At 38.2% G+C, this 12,791-nt stretch overlaps 1 protein-coding gene across 4 annotated transcripts in view; it reads left to right on the top strand.

Moving 5' to 3' along the window:
* The window catches only part of NUP107 (nucleoporin 107), a 57,400-nt gene extending 46,260 nt beyond the window's left edge, over positions 1 to 11,140 (top strand). For 3 of the 4 annotated variants that reach the window (XM_033221328.1, XM_033221329.1, XM_033221330.1), the window contains exons 22-28: positions 56 to 168; positions 1,102 to 1,204; positions 1,898 to 2,058; positions 3,150 to 3,275; positions 3,669 to 3,782; positions 10,282 to 10,449; positions 10,804 to 11,140. In XM_033221328.1, coding sequence (XP_033077219.1) covers positions 56 to 168; positions 1,102 to 1,204; positions 1,898 to 2,058; positions 3,150 to 3,275; positions 3,669 to 3,782; positions 10,282 to 10,449; positions 10,804 to 10,911 — 893 coding nt within the window. In that variant the 3' untranslated portion in view covers positions 10,912 to 11,140. The remainder of the gene's footprint in view (positions 1 to 55; positions 169 to 1,101; positions 1,205 to 1,897; positions 2,059 to 3,149; positions 3,276 to 3,668; positions 3,783 to 10,281; positions 10,450 to 10,803) is intronic. The other variant, XM_033221331.1, reaches the window with a different exon arrangement.
* Positions 11,141 to 12,791: the final 1,651 nt, after the last annotated feature.

Raw genomic sequence — 12,791 nt, 5'->3', positions numbered from 1 at the left:
AAAATATTACTATCAATTATTAATCTGTTTTTTGTTGCTTCAAAAAATTATTTAGATTTGGATGTTGCAACAATAACAAAAACTGTAGTTGAGAATATTCGAAAGAAAGATAATGGTGAATTTAGTCATCATGACCTGGCTCCAGCCCTAGATACTGGCACTACTGAGGTAATTTGGGATGGGGGGCAGAGGTGTTGTGTAACTTCTAATAATCTTTTATGTTATTCCTTGCTGAACTTCTCCCTTTGTAAAAGAAGTAGTACATTAGTTTTTCTTTTTTAAGAATGTTTCTTTGTCAGCCCAGACCTTTTAAATTTAAAGTCTTACATAAAGGATTACTTATAGTAGTATGTTAAAGGAGCTTCTTAATAGAAAAAAATCTCAGCTTTGGCTTGTTGCTCATCAGGTTATTTTAAATACTTGATTGAATCACTAACTTATGTAGCTTGCTTACTCATATTTTCAGAGAGAAATAGAAAATTATACCTAAGAAAACTATCTTAGAGTAGCATTTAAAGGAATCACATGGTTAAATGGGTGAGGCATACAATATATAATTCCAGATTAATAATCCAGTAAGTTTTTTCTATAATTTATTTTTATTTTTATTTTTTTGAGACAACAAGGTCTAGCTCTATTACCAAGGCTGGAGTGCAGTGGAGCTATCTCTGCTCACTGCAACCTTCGCCTTCTAGGCTCAAGCCACCCTCCCTTGGTCTCCCGAGTAGCTGGGATTACAGGCATGTGCCACCATGCCCAGCTAATTTTTTGTATTCCTTGTAGCGAAGGGGTTTTGCCATGTTACCCAGGCTGGTCTCAAACTCATGAGCTCAAGGGATCCGCTCTCCTTGGCCTCCCAAAGTGCTAGGATTACGGGTGTGAGCCAGCATGCCCAGCAGTATTTTCTATAATTTAATAGAGAGCTGTTAAATATGAAAATACACTAAGGAAAGTTAGATGCTTTCATAATTTTGTATAACTTGAGGGAAAATGATGTTTACTGGAAGTACAGGTGTAAGTTAATTCTACTAATTTGTAGAATATCTTTAAAAAAAAAAAACCCTGATGTTCCTTTTTCTTTTTTTCCCCTTTCATAAATAGGAGGATCGTTTAAAAATTGATGTAATTGACTGGTTGGTATTTGACCCAGCGCAGAGGGCAGAAGCACTGAAACAAGGCAATGCAATTATGAGAAAATTCTTGGGTATGCTATATTTTTATGCAGCTTCAAACTCCTGGGTGCCATTCTTCTTTCTACCTCAGCCTCCCAAGTAGCTGGGACTACAGGCACCTGCCACCACACCCACCTATATTTTTAAAAATTTTTTTCTAGAGATGGGTTCTCATTGTGTTGCCTAGGCAGGTCTCGAACTCCTGGCCTTGAAGCAATCCTCCCACCTTGGCCTCCTGAAGTGCTGGGATTATAGGCATGAGCCACCACACCCAGACTTTTTTTTCTTTTTTAAAACAATTTTATTCAAATTCATGTATTTTTGAATTTGGGGGGTTTTTGATCCTTCCATGGGGAGGGAAAAACCAGCCACTGTTTATCAAACCTGGTATTATGAAACAAAACATTTTAACGGTGAATTTTCATTATCTTAATCAATTTTGCAAATAATCTCAAGGCTATCAGACTTTGAAAAATGAATTGCTTCAAGACATAGAAGTATGTAAAAGTAACTGCATTTGGTGTATCCTTTTGTGATAGTATCACATTGAGATAGGAAAAAGCCAGTCTATCAGGTAGAAAGATCACCAAGACTTTTAACAGAGTGCTTTGGGCCCTGAAATAGATACAGATCACTGTAAAATTTGTAAACCGGTGATTTGACTCCTTTAGAAACCATTACAGGGAAGTCCATGGGTATTCAAAATTGTGTATCTTTTTTCACAGCATCAAAAAAGCACGAAGCTGCAAAAGAAGTATTTGTGAAAATTCCTCAGGATTCTATAGCAGAAATCTATAATCAGTGGGAGGAACAAGGAATGGAAAGTCCACTTCCTGCTGAAGATGATAATGCTATCAGAGAACATTTGTGCATCAGAGCTTATTTGGTGAGACTGTAAAGAAAGCCGCAAATGTGCCTATCTTCATGATGATTTTTCGGATTCACTCTCAGAGTTTGAACTTTTTTCTAGAAGTAGTGTTGGTTCATCTTACCTCTCTTATGACTGTAGTGCTGACTCATCCACAAGGGGACTGACATCATGACCTTATCTTCATTAGCATGATTCTCTAATCGATGCTAACCAACCAAGATCATCTCACATGGTAGATAGTGTCTATGATGTCTGGAAGTTATGTTTTCTTAAGATTTTGTGAATGCATATCTCAGCTTTAAATTTCTGCTTTTTCAATAACTGAGAAAAAGCAAGATGCTGTAGGTTTGTTATGACTGAAATAGCAACATACTCATTCAAAATTCATTCAAGGCCAGATGCAGTGTCTCACGCCTATAATCCCAACACTTTGGATGCCAAGGCAAGAGGATCGCTTGAGCCTGGGAGTTCAAGACTGGCCTGAGCAACACAGTGAGACTCCCCCATCTCTACAAAAAAATAAAAACAAAATTAGCCAGGCATGGTAGCATGTACTTGTAGTCCCAGCTACTTGAGAGGCCGAGGTGGGAGGATCACATGAGCCCAGGGAGTTGAGGCTGCAGTGAGTGGAGATGATGCCTTATCTTCATTAGATCATGCACTCCAGCCTGGGTGACAGAGCAAGGTCCTGTCTCAAAAACAAAAAAAAATTTTATTCAATAAATAATTACATAATTATAGTGGGTTAGGTAGTAGGGCCAAATCTGTGGATAGCACCCTATCCTTGCCCTCTAAAAACTAATAGGCTAGTTAAGAAGACAAGTACACATGCCTATGTTACAGAGTGATAAATGTCAAGATACATATACAGTCAGGGTGCTGATATCGGAGAATATGCCAGAAAACACAATATATATACCTTGTTTGTCACTTGACAAAACATTTATTCATGATATGAATTTTTGGAGGCAAAATACATATTGAACAGTTTTATTTCTTGATGCTGCAAAATTATTTCTAAGAATCAAATGTTAAAAATTTTGGAGAAACGATAAAAGTGAAAACTTTTGTTATTTTATATTTTGGTTTTTTATTTTACATTTTAGGAAGCCCATGAAACCTTTAATGAGTGGTTTAAGCATATGAATTCAGTTCCACAAAAACCTACTTTGATACCTCAACCAACTTTTACTGAGAAAGTGGCTCATGAACACAAAGAAAAGAAATATGAAGTAAGTTAAATATGGATTTGGGATGTGCCTATTGTATCTTATAAATGTATGTTGTATATTTAAATAGATCATTTCTTCAGCACTATCTTTCTATCATAACAGGTAATCTTCCTGTTAATGTCCTGCTTTGGAAGACACAATCTGTTTAGTTACTTTTCTGTAGGTAATTAACCAAACATGAAAAATGCCTTCAGGTGACATGAACATTCATTTACAAAGTTAACGTTTTAGCATTTTATTTAACTGCAGTCTGTTAATACTTATTTTTGTATTTGGCACACTGAAACGTCAACTCTTTATGATGTTCTATATGTATGTTCCTGTCTGTACTTTACAAATACATTATTTATTGGGTTTTATACATTATATGTCTGCCTTGTGTTTGTTTTGCAGATGGATTTTGGTATTTGGAAAGGGCATTTGGATGCCCTAACTGCTGATGTAAAGGAGAAAATGTATAACGTCTTGTTGTTTGTTGATGGAGGGTGGATGGTGGATGTTAGAGAGGTAAGCTGTGTGCATTATTTATAGCCAAAAACCGAAACACTCACCATGTTTTTTTTAAAATGTTCTGTCTCTAAATGGGAGCATCTACAGATTTTACATAATTGTAGATATAGCTAAATCCCATATTTTAAGCTAAATTGAAAATACTAGCTAGGGAATGGGAATATTTGATTCTTGGATAAACTGTTAGTTCACATTTACTATGTTCACACAGGATACAAAAATTTAATTTTTAAAAATTCTGGAGCTAAAAATTTAATTATACATGTATGTGACTCCATTTACAGATATAAAGATAACTCGAGTAGTATCAGTAAGGCATAGCTAAGGTAGGGGCTCTCACCTCTGGGCTGTCCATTTTAATGACCTGGCAAACTTTTTAAGAATACTACAGGGGGCCGGGCGCGGTGGCTCAAGCCTGTAATCCCAGCACTTTGGGAGGCCGAGTCGGGTGGATCACGAGGTCAGGAGATCGAGACCATCCTGGCTAACACGGTGAAACCCCGTCTCTACTAAAAAATACAAAAAACTAGCCGGGCGAGGTGGTGGGCGCCTGTAGTCCCAGCTGCTCAGGAGGCTGAGGCAGGAGAATGGCGTGAACCCAGGAGGCGGAGCTTGCAGTGAGCCGAGATCCGGCCACAGCACTCCAGCCTGGGCGACAGAGCGAGACTCCATCTCAAAAAAAAAAAAAAAAAAAAAAAAAGAATACTACAGGGTTCTACTCCCAGAGATTCTGGTGTAATTGGTCTGAGGTAGGGCAGGGGTTTGTTTTTGTTTTTTTAATCACCTGGAGTGCTTTAATATAATATATAGCCTGTGTTGAGAACCAGTTACAGAAGTATTAAGTGCCATAAGAAAGGCACAAGTTAAGTATTTTCTGAGTACCGGAAAAGAAAAGATTGTTTCCACCTGAAAGGGAACTGGAAAGTATGCTTGAAATGTATAACATTTAACTGAATCTTGAACATACTGGTAGAATATGGATGAGCTGAGATGGGGAAAGGAAGGATACTGAGATAATAGTCATATAAGGGAAAGACATTGCAGCCTGATCTTGGTGCATGACAGAAACAGTGAGTAGCTTAGTTTATCCTCTGTAGACCTGATGAGCTGTCTGAGAACTGGAAAGGCTAGCTTCTTGGATATTCAATGTATTATTTTGAACAAAGAAAATGATAGGAGTGTTCTTGGTATCTTTCCTTTTGCTATTCTTCATATCCTCATCTGTTTAATACTTCTTCTTTAATTTTAGCTGCTGCATTTTGTTTTGTTTTGTTTTGTTTTGTTTTGTTTTGCTTTGCCTCTCTGACCAGAAGGAAAAACATTAGAGGCGGGACTGAACTAAATTTGAGCCCCTATTTGCCACTATTACTGATGGAGTAATTATCTCAAATGTCTCCACTTTATTTTTTCTTTTTTTGTTTTAGAGACAACATCTTGCTCTGCCACCCAGGCTGGAGGACAGTGGCTTGATCATAGCTCACTGCAGCCTCAAACTTCTGGGCTCAAGCAGTCCTTCTGCGTCAGCCTCCCCAGTAGCTAGGACAACAAGCACATGCCACCATGCCTGACTTTTTTTTTTTTTTTTGAGACAATATCTTGCTGTGTTGCCCAAGCTGGTCTTGAATTCCTAGCCTCAAGCTGTCCTCCCCCCTTGGCCTCCCAAAGTGCTGGGATTACAGGCATGAGTCACTGTGTCTCTACCTTTTTTTTTTTTTTTTTTTGAGAAAGAGTTTTGCTCTTGTCGCCCAGGCTGGAGTGCAGTGGCACAACCTTGGCTCGCTGCAACCTCCGCCTCCCAGATTCTCTTGCCTCAGCCTCCCAAGTACCTGGGATTACAGGCATCTGCCACCATGCCCAGCTAATTTTTGTATTTTTAGTAGAGATGGGATCTCACCATGTTGGCCAGGCTGGTCTTGAACTCCTGACCTCAGGTGACCCACCTTCCTTGGCCTCCCAAAGTGCCTGGGATTACAGGTGTGAGCCACTGTGCCCAGCCGAGTCTCCACTTTTTATCCTAACGTTCATAATAGAACTCCCTTGACTTGTTTTAAACCTTCCACAGGTTCCTCTGGCAAAACCTTTCTCATCTGATTCATGCTGATTCTTTTGAAGATAAAATTTTAATGTTGTAAAATGCTAATTAAGTGTCATTTAAATTTTGAAAAGACTTCAATGCTTTACTTATACATAAATCTTTGCTATTCTAATTATTAATTAAGTAGATTAGGTAGTGAAAGCCACAAAATAGTCTGGGGTCTCGTAAAATTGGAGTTGAGGTCAAACGTGGTGGCTCACGCCTGTACTCTGAGCACTTTGAGAGGCTGAGGCGGGTGGATCACCTGAGGTCAGGAGCTTCAGACCAGCCTGGACAACATGGTGAAACCCCGTTTCTACTAAAAATACAAAAAAAATAGCCCAGTATGTTGGTGCATGCCTGTAGTCCCAGCCACTAGAGAGGCTGAGGCAGGAGAATGGCCTGAACCCAGGAGACAGAGGTTGCAGTGAGCCGAGATCGTGCCACTGCACTTCAGCCTAGGTAACAGAGTGAGACCCTGTCTCAGAAAAAAAAAAATGGAGTTGAGATGGAAGGCAATGAATGATACACCATTTTGTTTCATCAGGGATTTAAAAATCAATATTCAGTCTCAATTATTTCTTTAAAACTAATCCAGAAAAGAGGTTTGTTGAACAGTTAAATGATTAATAACATTTTAATCACCTTTGTTGAGCCTAATACTCCTATATGGTCGATGACGTAGGGCACTGTTCAAGGCTCCTGCTAACACATGTCACTTGTATGTGAATTAGAAAATTGTAATTCTAGCTGGGAGCGGTGGCTCATGCCTGTAATCCCAGCACTTTGGGAGGCCAAGGAGGGCGGGTTACATGAGGCCAGGAATTCGAGGCCAGCCTGACCAATATAGTGAAACCCCGTCTCTACTAAAAATACAAAAAATTGGCCGGGCACAGTGGCTCATGCCTGTAATCCCAGCACTTTGGGGGGCCAGGGTGGGCGGAACACAAGGTCAGGAGATTGAGATCATCCTGGCAACGTGGTGAAACCCCGTCTCTACTAAAAATACAGAAAACTAGCCAGGCATGGTGGCACGTGCCTGTAGTCCCAGCTACTTGGGAGGCTGAGGCAGAAGAATCGCTTGAACCTGGGAGGCGGAGGTTGCAGTGAGCTGAGATCGTGCCACTGCACTCCAGCCTGGCGACGGAGCGAGCCTCTGTCTCAAAAACATAAAATAAAAATACAAAAAATTAGCCGGGTATGGTGGCTCACACCTGGAATCCCTCAGCTACTAGGGAGGCTGAGGCAGGAGAATCGATTGAACCCAGGGAGGCGGAGGTTTCAGTGAGCCAAGATTGCACCACTGCACTCCAGCCTGGGCAACAGAGGGAGACTCTGTCTCAAAAAAAAAAGAAAACTTAATTCCCTTCCCTTACATAGATAGGTTCCATGGCAAGTGCACACAACTTGTAGAACAGAACATAGGCTAGATTTCAGCCCCACTGACTTGCTTGGCCAGCCACCCTTGTACAAGGCACAGCTGTATGCAATAGCCCTAGCATTATGTGCTGTTTTTATATAGCTACCCCTCAAGTTTTTAAATAACTGGAATAGTCCCCTTAGTGTTGGGGCTGGTGGCACAGAGGGATGGCAGAGAAAATGGAGCAGGCAGATCATCTTTACCTACCTTTCACTACCTCTACCTCTAGTACATTCTAGTCCAAGCCTCTGCTGTCTTCCCTGGCTTCTCACTGTTCTTTATACAACCTGTTCCTTATGCAGATGGACTAGTGACCCTTTCAGAATGGAATATATGCGACTCTCTTACTCAGAACTTTCTGATGCCTTCTTATTGCACTTGGAATAAAATCTTTCTTTTCTTGATGTACAAGAGTATACATAATTTTGTTTTGTTTTGTTCTTTTTTTAAAACTAACCCCCTAATCTTGTGTCCTACTGCTCTCCCCTCACTATATCCTAGCCTTCTGGGCCTCTTCACTGGTTCCGCTCTGCCTAGAATGCTCCTTCGCCAAGATATGTGCATGGATGACTTTGTACTTCTTTCAGCGGTCTGCTCAAATCTCATCTCTTTCAAGAACCTCTCCCCAACCCAACCACCCTATTTAAAATAGCATGTATGCATGTGTACACACACACAAATAACACACACACCTGTCCCTTTTAATCTCCATATCCTGCATTAGTTTTCTTTATAGCACTTAGCACAATCTGATATAATATGTATTATTTGCTTTTTTATGTCTGCCCTCATTAGAATATAACCTTCATGAAGGGAGTAACCTTGTTTTCTTTATTTCTTTGACTCTGGCACTTAAAATAATGCTGAGCACATGAGAGGCTTTCAGTGGTACTTGGTAAATGAATGATAATTGCGTTACTGAGGTTAATGTACTGTCTTCAGATTAGGAATAGCTGTAATAACAGTACCAATCAATTCTTGCTATCAACACATATTAGGTACTGAGTTTTTCTCACCTGCAAGACACTATATATCCCTAGTGGAAATAATCTGTCTGTTTTACATATTTACGGGCTATTTCAAAGGTTTTGTTCATTCAGATGAGAAAAATGTCTTCAGTTGTAGCAGAGCTATTTACTTTTCCTTGTAGCAAATTGCTGGGTCTGTCAGCCATTACCCTGGATGGTTGCTGGCAGCCTGCCCGCTAGTATCAGAATTCATTATAATTAGCAAAGAGATTACCTGCAGCACACTCTGATATTATGGCAGCAACAGGATTTAGGAAAAGCAAGTCTGGGTCCATCCTATGAGATGAGAAAGTAATCTGCTGCTTTTCAGGCAACAGGGAGTCAGAAGCGAGGGGCACCCGGCCTCTTTAACATAGACAGAAAGACTGTATTGGAGCACAAATGGAAAGGTCCAGAAAGAAGCAGTCCTCTTATTCTTACTGGGTTCTAGGTTGGGATCACTAATATGAATTACAAGTAAAACCTTGAAGTATTTAAAATCCACCTCTGAAGGTAGCAAGTATCTATTTGAGGAAAGAAATACAGGTGCTTCCCTTGTAAAGAAGCACTTTAATATTTGCTTTTATGTATTTATGCTTCAAACAGGACCAAAATATTGATAGTAATTTTTCCTGTGTGTGGAAACCTGACCTAAATTAGCCCAAATCAGTACAATTACTCCTTGGTATTAATTACCAGATTATATTTTGTTGTTGATGAACCCTTCCACTTACATCTTCATTTGAAAAATGTTTTAGCAATTTAATATAGCCTCTCACATGAATATATTTTTAGATATTCCATTAGGCTTTTCAAAGGAGCATTTATTATCTTAGCTTGTCCTGTTTTTATGTTTTTTGTTTTTCTTTTTCTGCACTATTAGTGCTATTGATTTCCTTTCTGTTTTTAAGACTATTTCAGAAATTGTAGTATGTCAGTCCTGTAATCCCAGCACTTTGGGAGGCCCAGGCAGGAGAATCACTTGAGCCCAAGAGTTTGATACCAGCTTGGGCAACATAGGGAGACCCCATCTCTGCAAATAATAAAATTATTATTTTTTTAAAATAAAAAAATTAGCCAGGCATGGTGGCATATGCCTGTGGTTCTTAGCTACTTGGGAGGCTAAAGTAGGAGGATCGCTTGAGCCCGGAGATCAAGGCTTCAGAGAGCCATGATTGTACCACTGCATTCCAGACTGGGCAACAGAGAGATACGCTGTCTCAAAAAAGAAGAAAAAGGTAAAAAAAAGAAAAGAAAAAAAAAAGAAATTATGTGGTTGATTACTTTTTAATTATTTTAATTTTCAAATTTGTTGTAAGTAAATGTAGTGGGCATAAGAGGTTTACTCCTTTTTCTGTACTTTTACTGTTCACATCGATTTTAAGAAAGATCCGTGTATGTATAAAGGAATGACAATTGTTTTTCTTACTTGTTTTCCTGCTATATCTGTTCTGACTCATTAATTGTATTATTCAAATCTATAGGTTCTGTTTTTCTGTTTTTAAAAATTATATGAAGAAATCATAAATTCCATTTTCCTTGTTTATAAGCAAAGTAGTCTTCAGTGAAGTTGACCCTCCCTGTGTGCCCCTCCCCATATCCTCTTTTTCCCAGCAACAGTCATTGCTGTCAGTCTGATGTGTCCTCTCAGGCCTTCTTAGAGCTATCTTGATTTATATGTATAAACATCCAAGGGAGTGGTGATTGTTTTCTGTTCTGATTTTTGCTCTGATGATGTTCAGTTTCTAACTCATTCTTTTTATGCATGTTTTTATTCAGGACACAGTAAGTTTATTAGAAATACAATTGCAGAAGCATTTTATTTTCACTGTCATACCTCTGACCTCTGTAGTCTACTTTGTTCATCTTCATACTTTTTTGCTGTTAAATCTTATCTACCAATTACATTCTGGATTTGATTCAGTACTTAGCTTTTCTTTTTGTAAGGATCTTTAGCTTAAATTGTCAAAATGATTTATTGATCTCTGTTTGTAGGATGCTGAAGAAGACCATGAAAGAACACATCAAATGGTTTTACTGAGAAAGCTTTGTCTGCCAATGTTGTGTTTTCTGCTTCATACAATATTGCACAGTACTGGTCAGTATCAGGAATGCCTACAGTTAGCAGATATGGTATCCTCTGAGCGCCACAAACTGTACCTGGTAAGTTCTAGAGCATTGTAGTTTTAAATTTTAATGATTTGATATGCTCTGTAGTAATATTTTGTGAAGATGTGTTTACATTTGTAATTGTTCTTGGATTTTCTTAAAGTAATAGTCCTGTTTTAATGTTTATGCTTTTTTCCCAAAATGTGTATATATTTGTAAGCAGTTAGAAATATATAGACTGACTCTGAGAATTCGCCTTGAAATTCCTGAACCACTCTAATTTACTAGCCTCTGGCTACATAAATCTTAAAGAGGAATTTCTTCTTATATGAAGCAAATCAGATTGATTAGCTAACTAAGTTCATACTTGTCTTTGTTCTCATTCTTATTTCTCTTTTTAAAAATCAGGTATTTTCTAAGGAAGAGCTAAGGAAGTTGCTGCAGAAGCTAAGAGAGTCCTCTCTAATGCTCCTAGACCAGGGACTTGACCCATTAGGGTATGAAATTCAGTTATAGTTTAATCTTTGTAATCTCACTAATTTTCATGATAAATGAAGTTTTTAATAAAATATATTTGTTATTAATTTTTTCTTTTGCATTGCCATGTAAAATTTAGACATTTGAATTTTGTACTTTTCAGAATATTATCGTGACACTTTGAACATGTAATGTATGTATATCAGCATTTCTGTGTATGCTTATTAATAAAACTATATAAAAACTAAAATTTTTCTGTTTTTACAAATTCGAGGATTGTCTCTTTATCATGTAATAAGAAAATTAAATTTTCTATTCTAGTTTTTTCTGTAATCATAAGCATTCTGATATTTTAAAATCATAAAGATGATGGAAAGTAGATTTATTTTTAAGCCAGGTAAGTAATTTTTTTATAAAATTTAGTATTTTTGAATATTAAAATTAAGACTATAACAAGAATGTTTTCTAACGTAACATGCTATTATTATTTTAGTTATCTTGAAGACATTTCTAGTTTAGCTTTCATTTAGCAAACTTCCCATCAAAACAAGAGCATATAAAGAGTTAGCGTAGTACCTGGCACATAGTAAGCACTGAATACATTGGAGATTACAAATCCAGCTCTTCTAATAGGGGAAATACCATAAGTACATTTAAAAGGTGTCATTAAAAAATACAAGTAGTGGCTGGGTGCGATGGCTCACGTCTGTAACCCCAGCACTTCGGGAGGCCAAGGCAGGCGGATCATCTGTTGTCAGGAGTTCGAGACCAGCCTGGCCAACATGGTGAAACCCTGTCTCTACTACAAATTACAGAAATTAGCCGGGCATGGTGGCAGGCGCCTGTAATCCCAGCTATTCAGGGGAGGCTGAGGCGTGAGAATCTCTTGAACCTGGGAGACAGAGGTTGCAGTGAGCTAAGATCGTGCCACTGTACTCCAGCCTTAGGGACAGAGCGAGACGCAGTCTCCAAAAAGAAAAAGAATTACAAGTAGTCTGAGCAGGAAGAAGCTATCTCCAGCTGAAAAGACTCTCAGGAAGTAATACTGGGTTGGGATTTGAGTAATGCACTGAATTTGCAAAGACAAAGAGACACAAGAAGGATGAAGCTCTACAGATTAAGAAATCAGTATGAGCAAGAAATGATAAATGCTGGGCATTTTTATGAACCAACAAATACACCAAATAGGCTAGAGTGTAGGGCTTATAAACAGGAGACAACTAAAAGAATGTGATTCTAATAGAAAACAGTAATTCCCCAAACTTGCTAATCATCTAAGGAATTTCTTGAATATGTATTTATAGATGTCACCCCCAAAGAGAGCTGGCTCAGGAAGCTTGAGATGGGATCACAGAATTTGATCAGCTCTATATTACGTGTTTTTTGTTGTTGTTTCTCTAAAGAGTTAATCTTGTCTTCCTGTTTTCTTTATTCTTACTAATATGCAAATGATTTTTACAGCTCATGCAGTCCTGTAATCATGATTATTGCTATGCTGCTTTGCAAAAAATAAAAACAAAAAATTCATACCAAAACAAATACAGACTAGATTTGGGGGGGAGGGGAAAGAAGTGAGTCTTAAAAGTAGTTTTGTTACTTGCAACAAACTATATATATAGAAACTTTGTACAACCTAGGATGACTGTTTCCAAAGACTATTACCTATTTGTTGAACAACAGTGGAAAACTACTTAGCCTAATGAGGAGGAGGAATATTATATGCTTCCATCCTAACTATGTAGGTAAATGGACAAGGTCTGTCATCTATTTAGGAACTTGTTTTGCATGCCCCCTCACCTCTGTATTCATCTTTTGTTTTGCCTTATTTTCTGAATGTACTTTAAAAAACAACAGAAACCTACTAAGGTTGTAGAATTACAAAATTCCTTCAACCTTAGACTCTTAATTAGGATGCCCTC

The sequence above is a fragment of the Trachypithecus francoisi genome, unplaced genomic scaffold, assembly GCF_009764315.1.
Source record: "Trachypithecus francoisi isolate TF-2019V2 unplaced genomic scaffold, Tfra_2.0 Lachesis_group11, whole genome shotgun sequence".
Taxonomy (NCBI): Eukaryota; Metazoa; Chordata; class Mammalia; order Primates; family Cercopithecidae; genus Trachypithecus; species Trachypithecus francoisi.
Note: the sequence above shows the minus strand (reverse complement) of the source record. Positions and strands in the feature narration are given on the sequence as shown.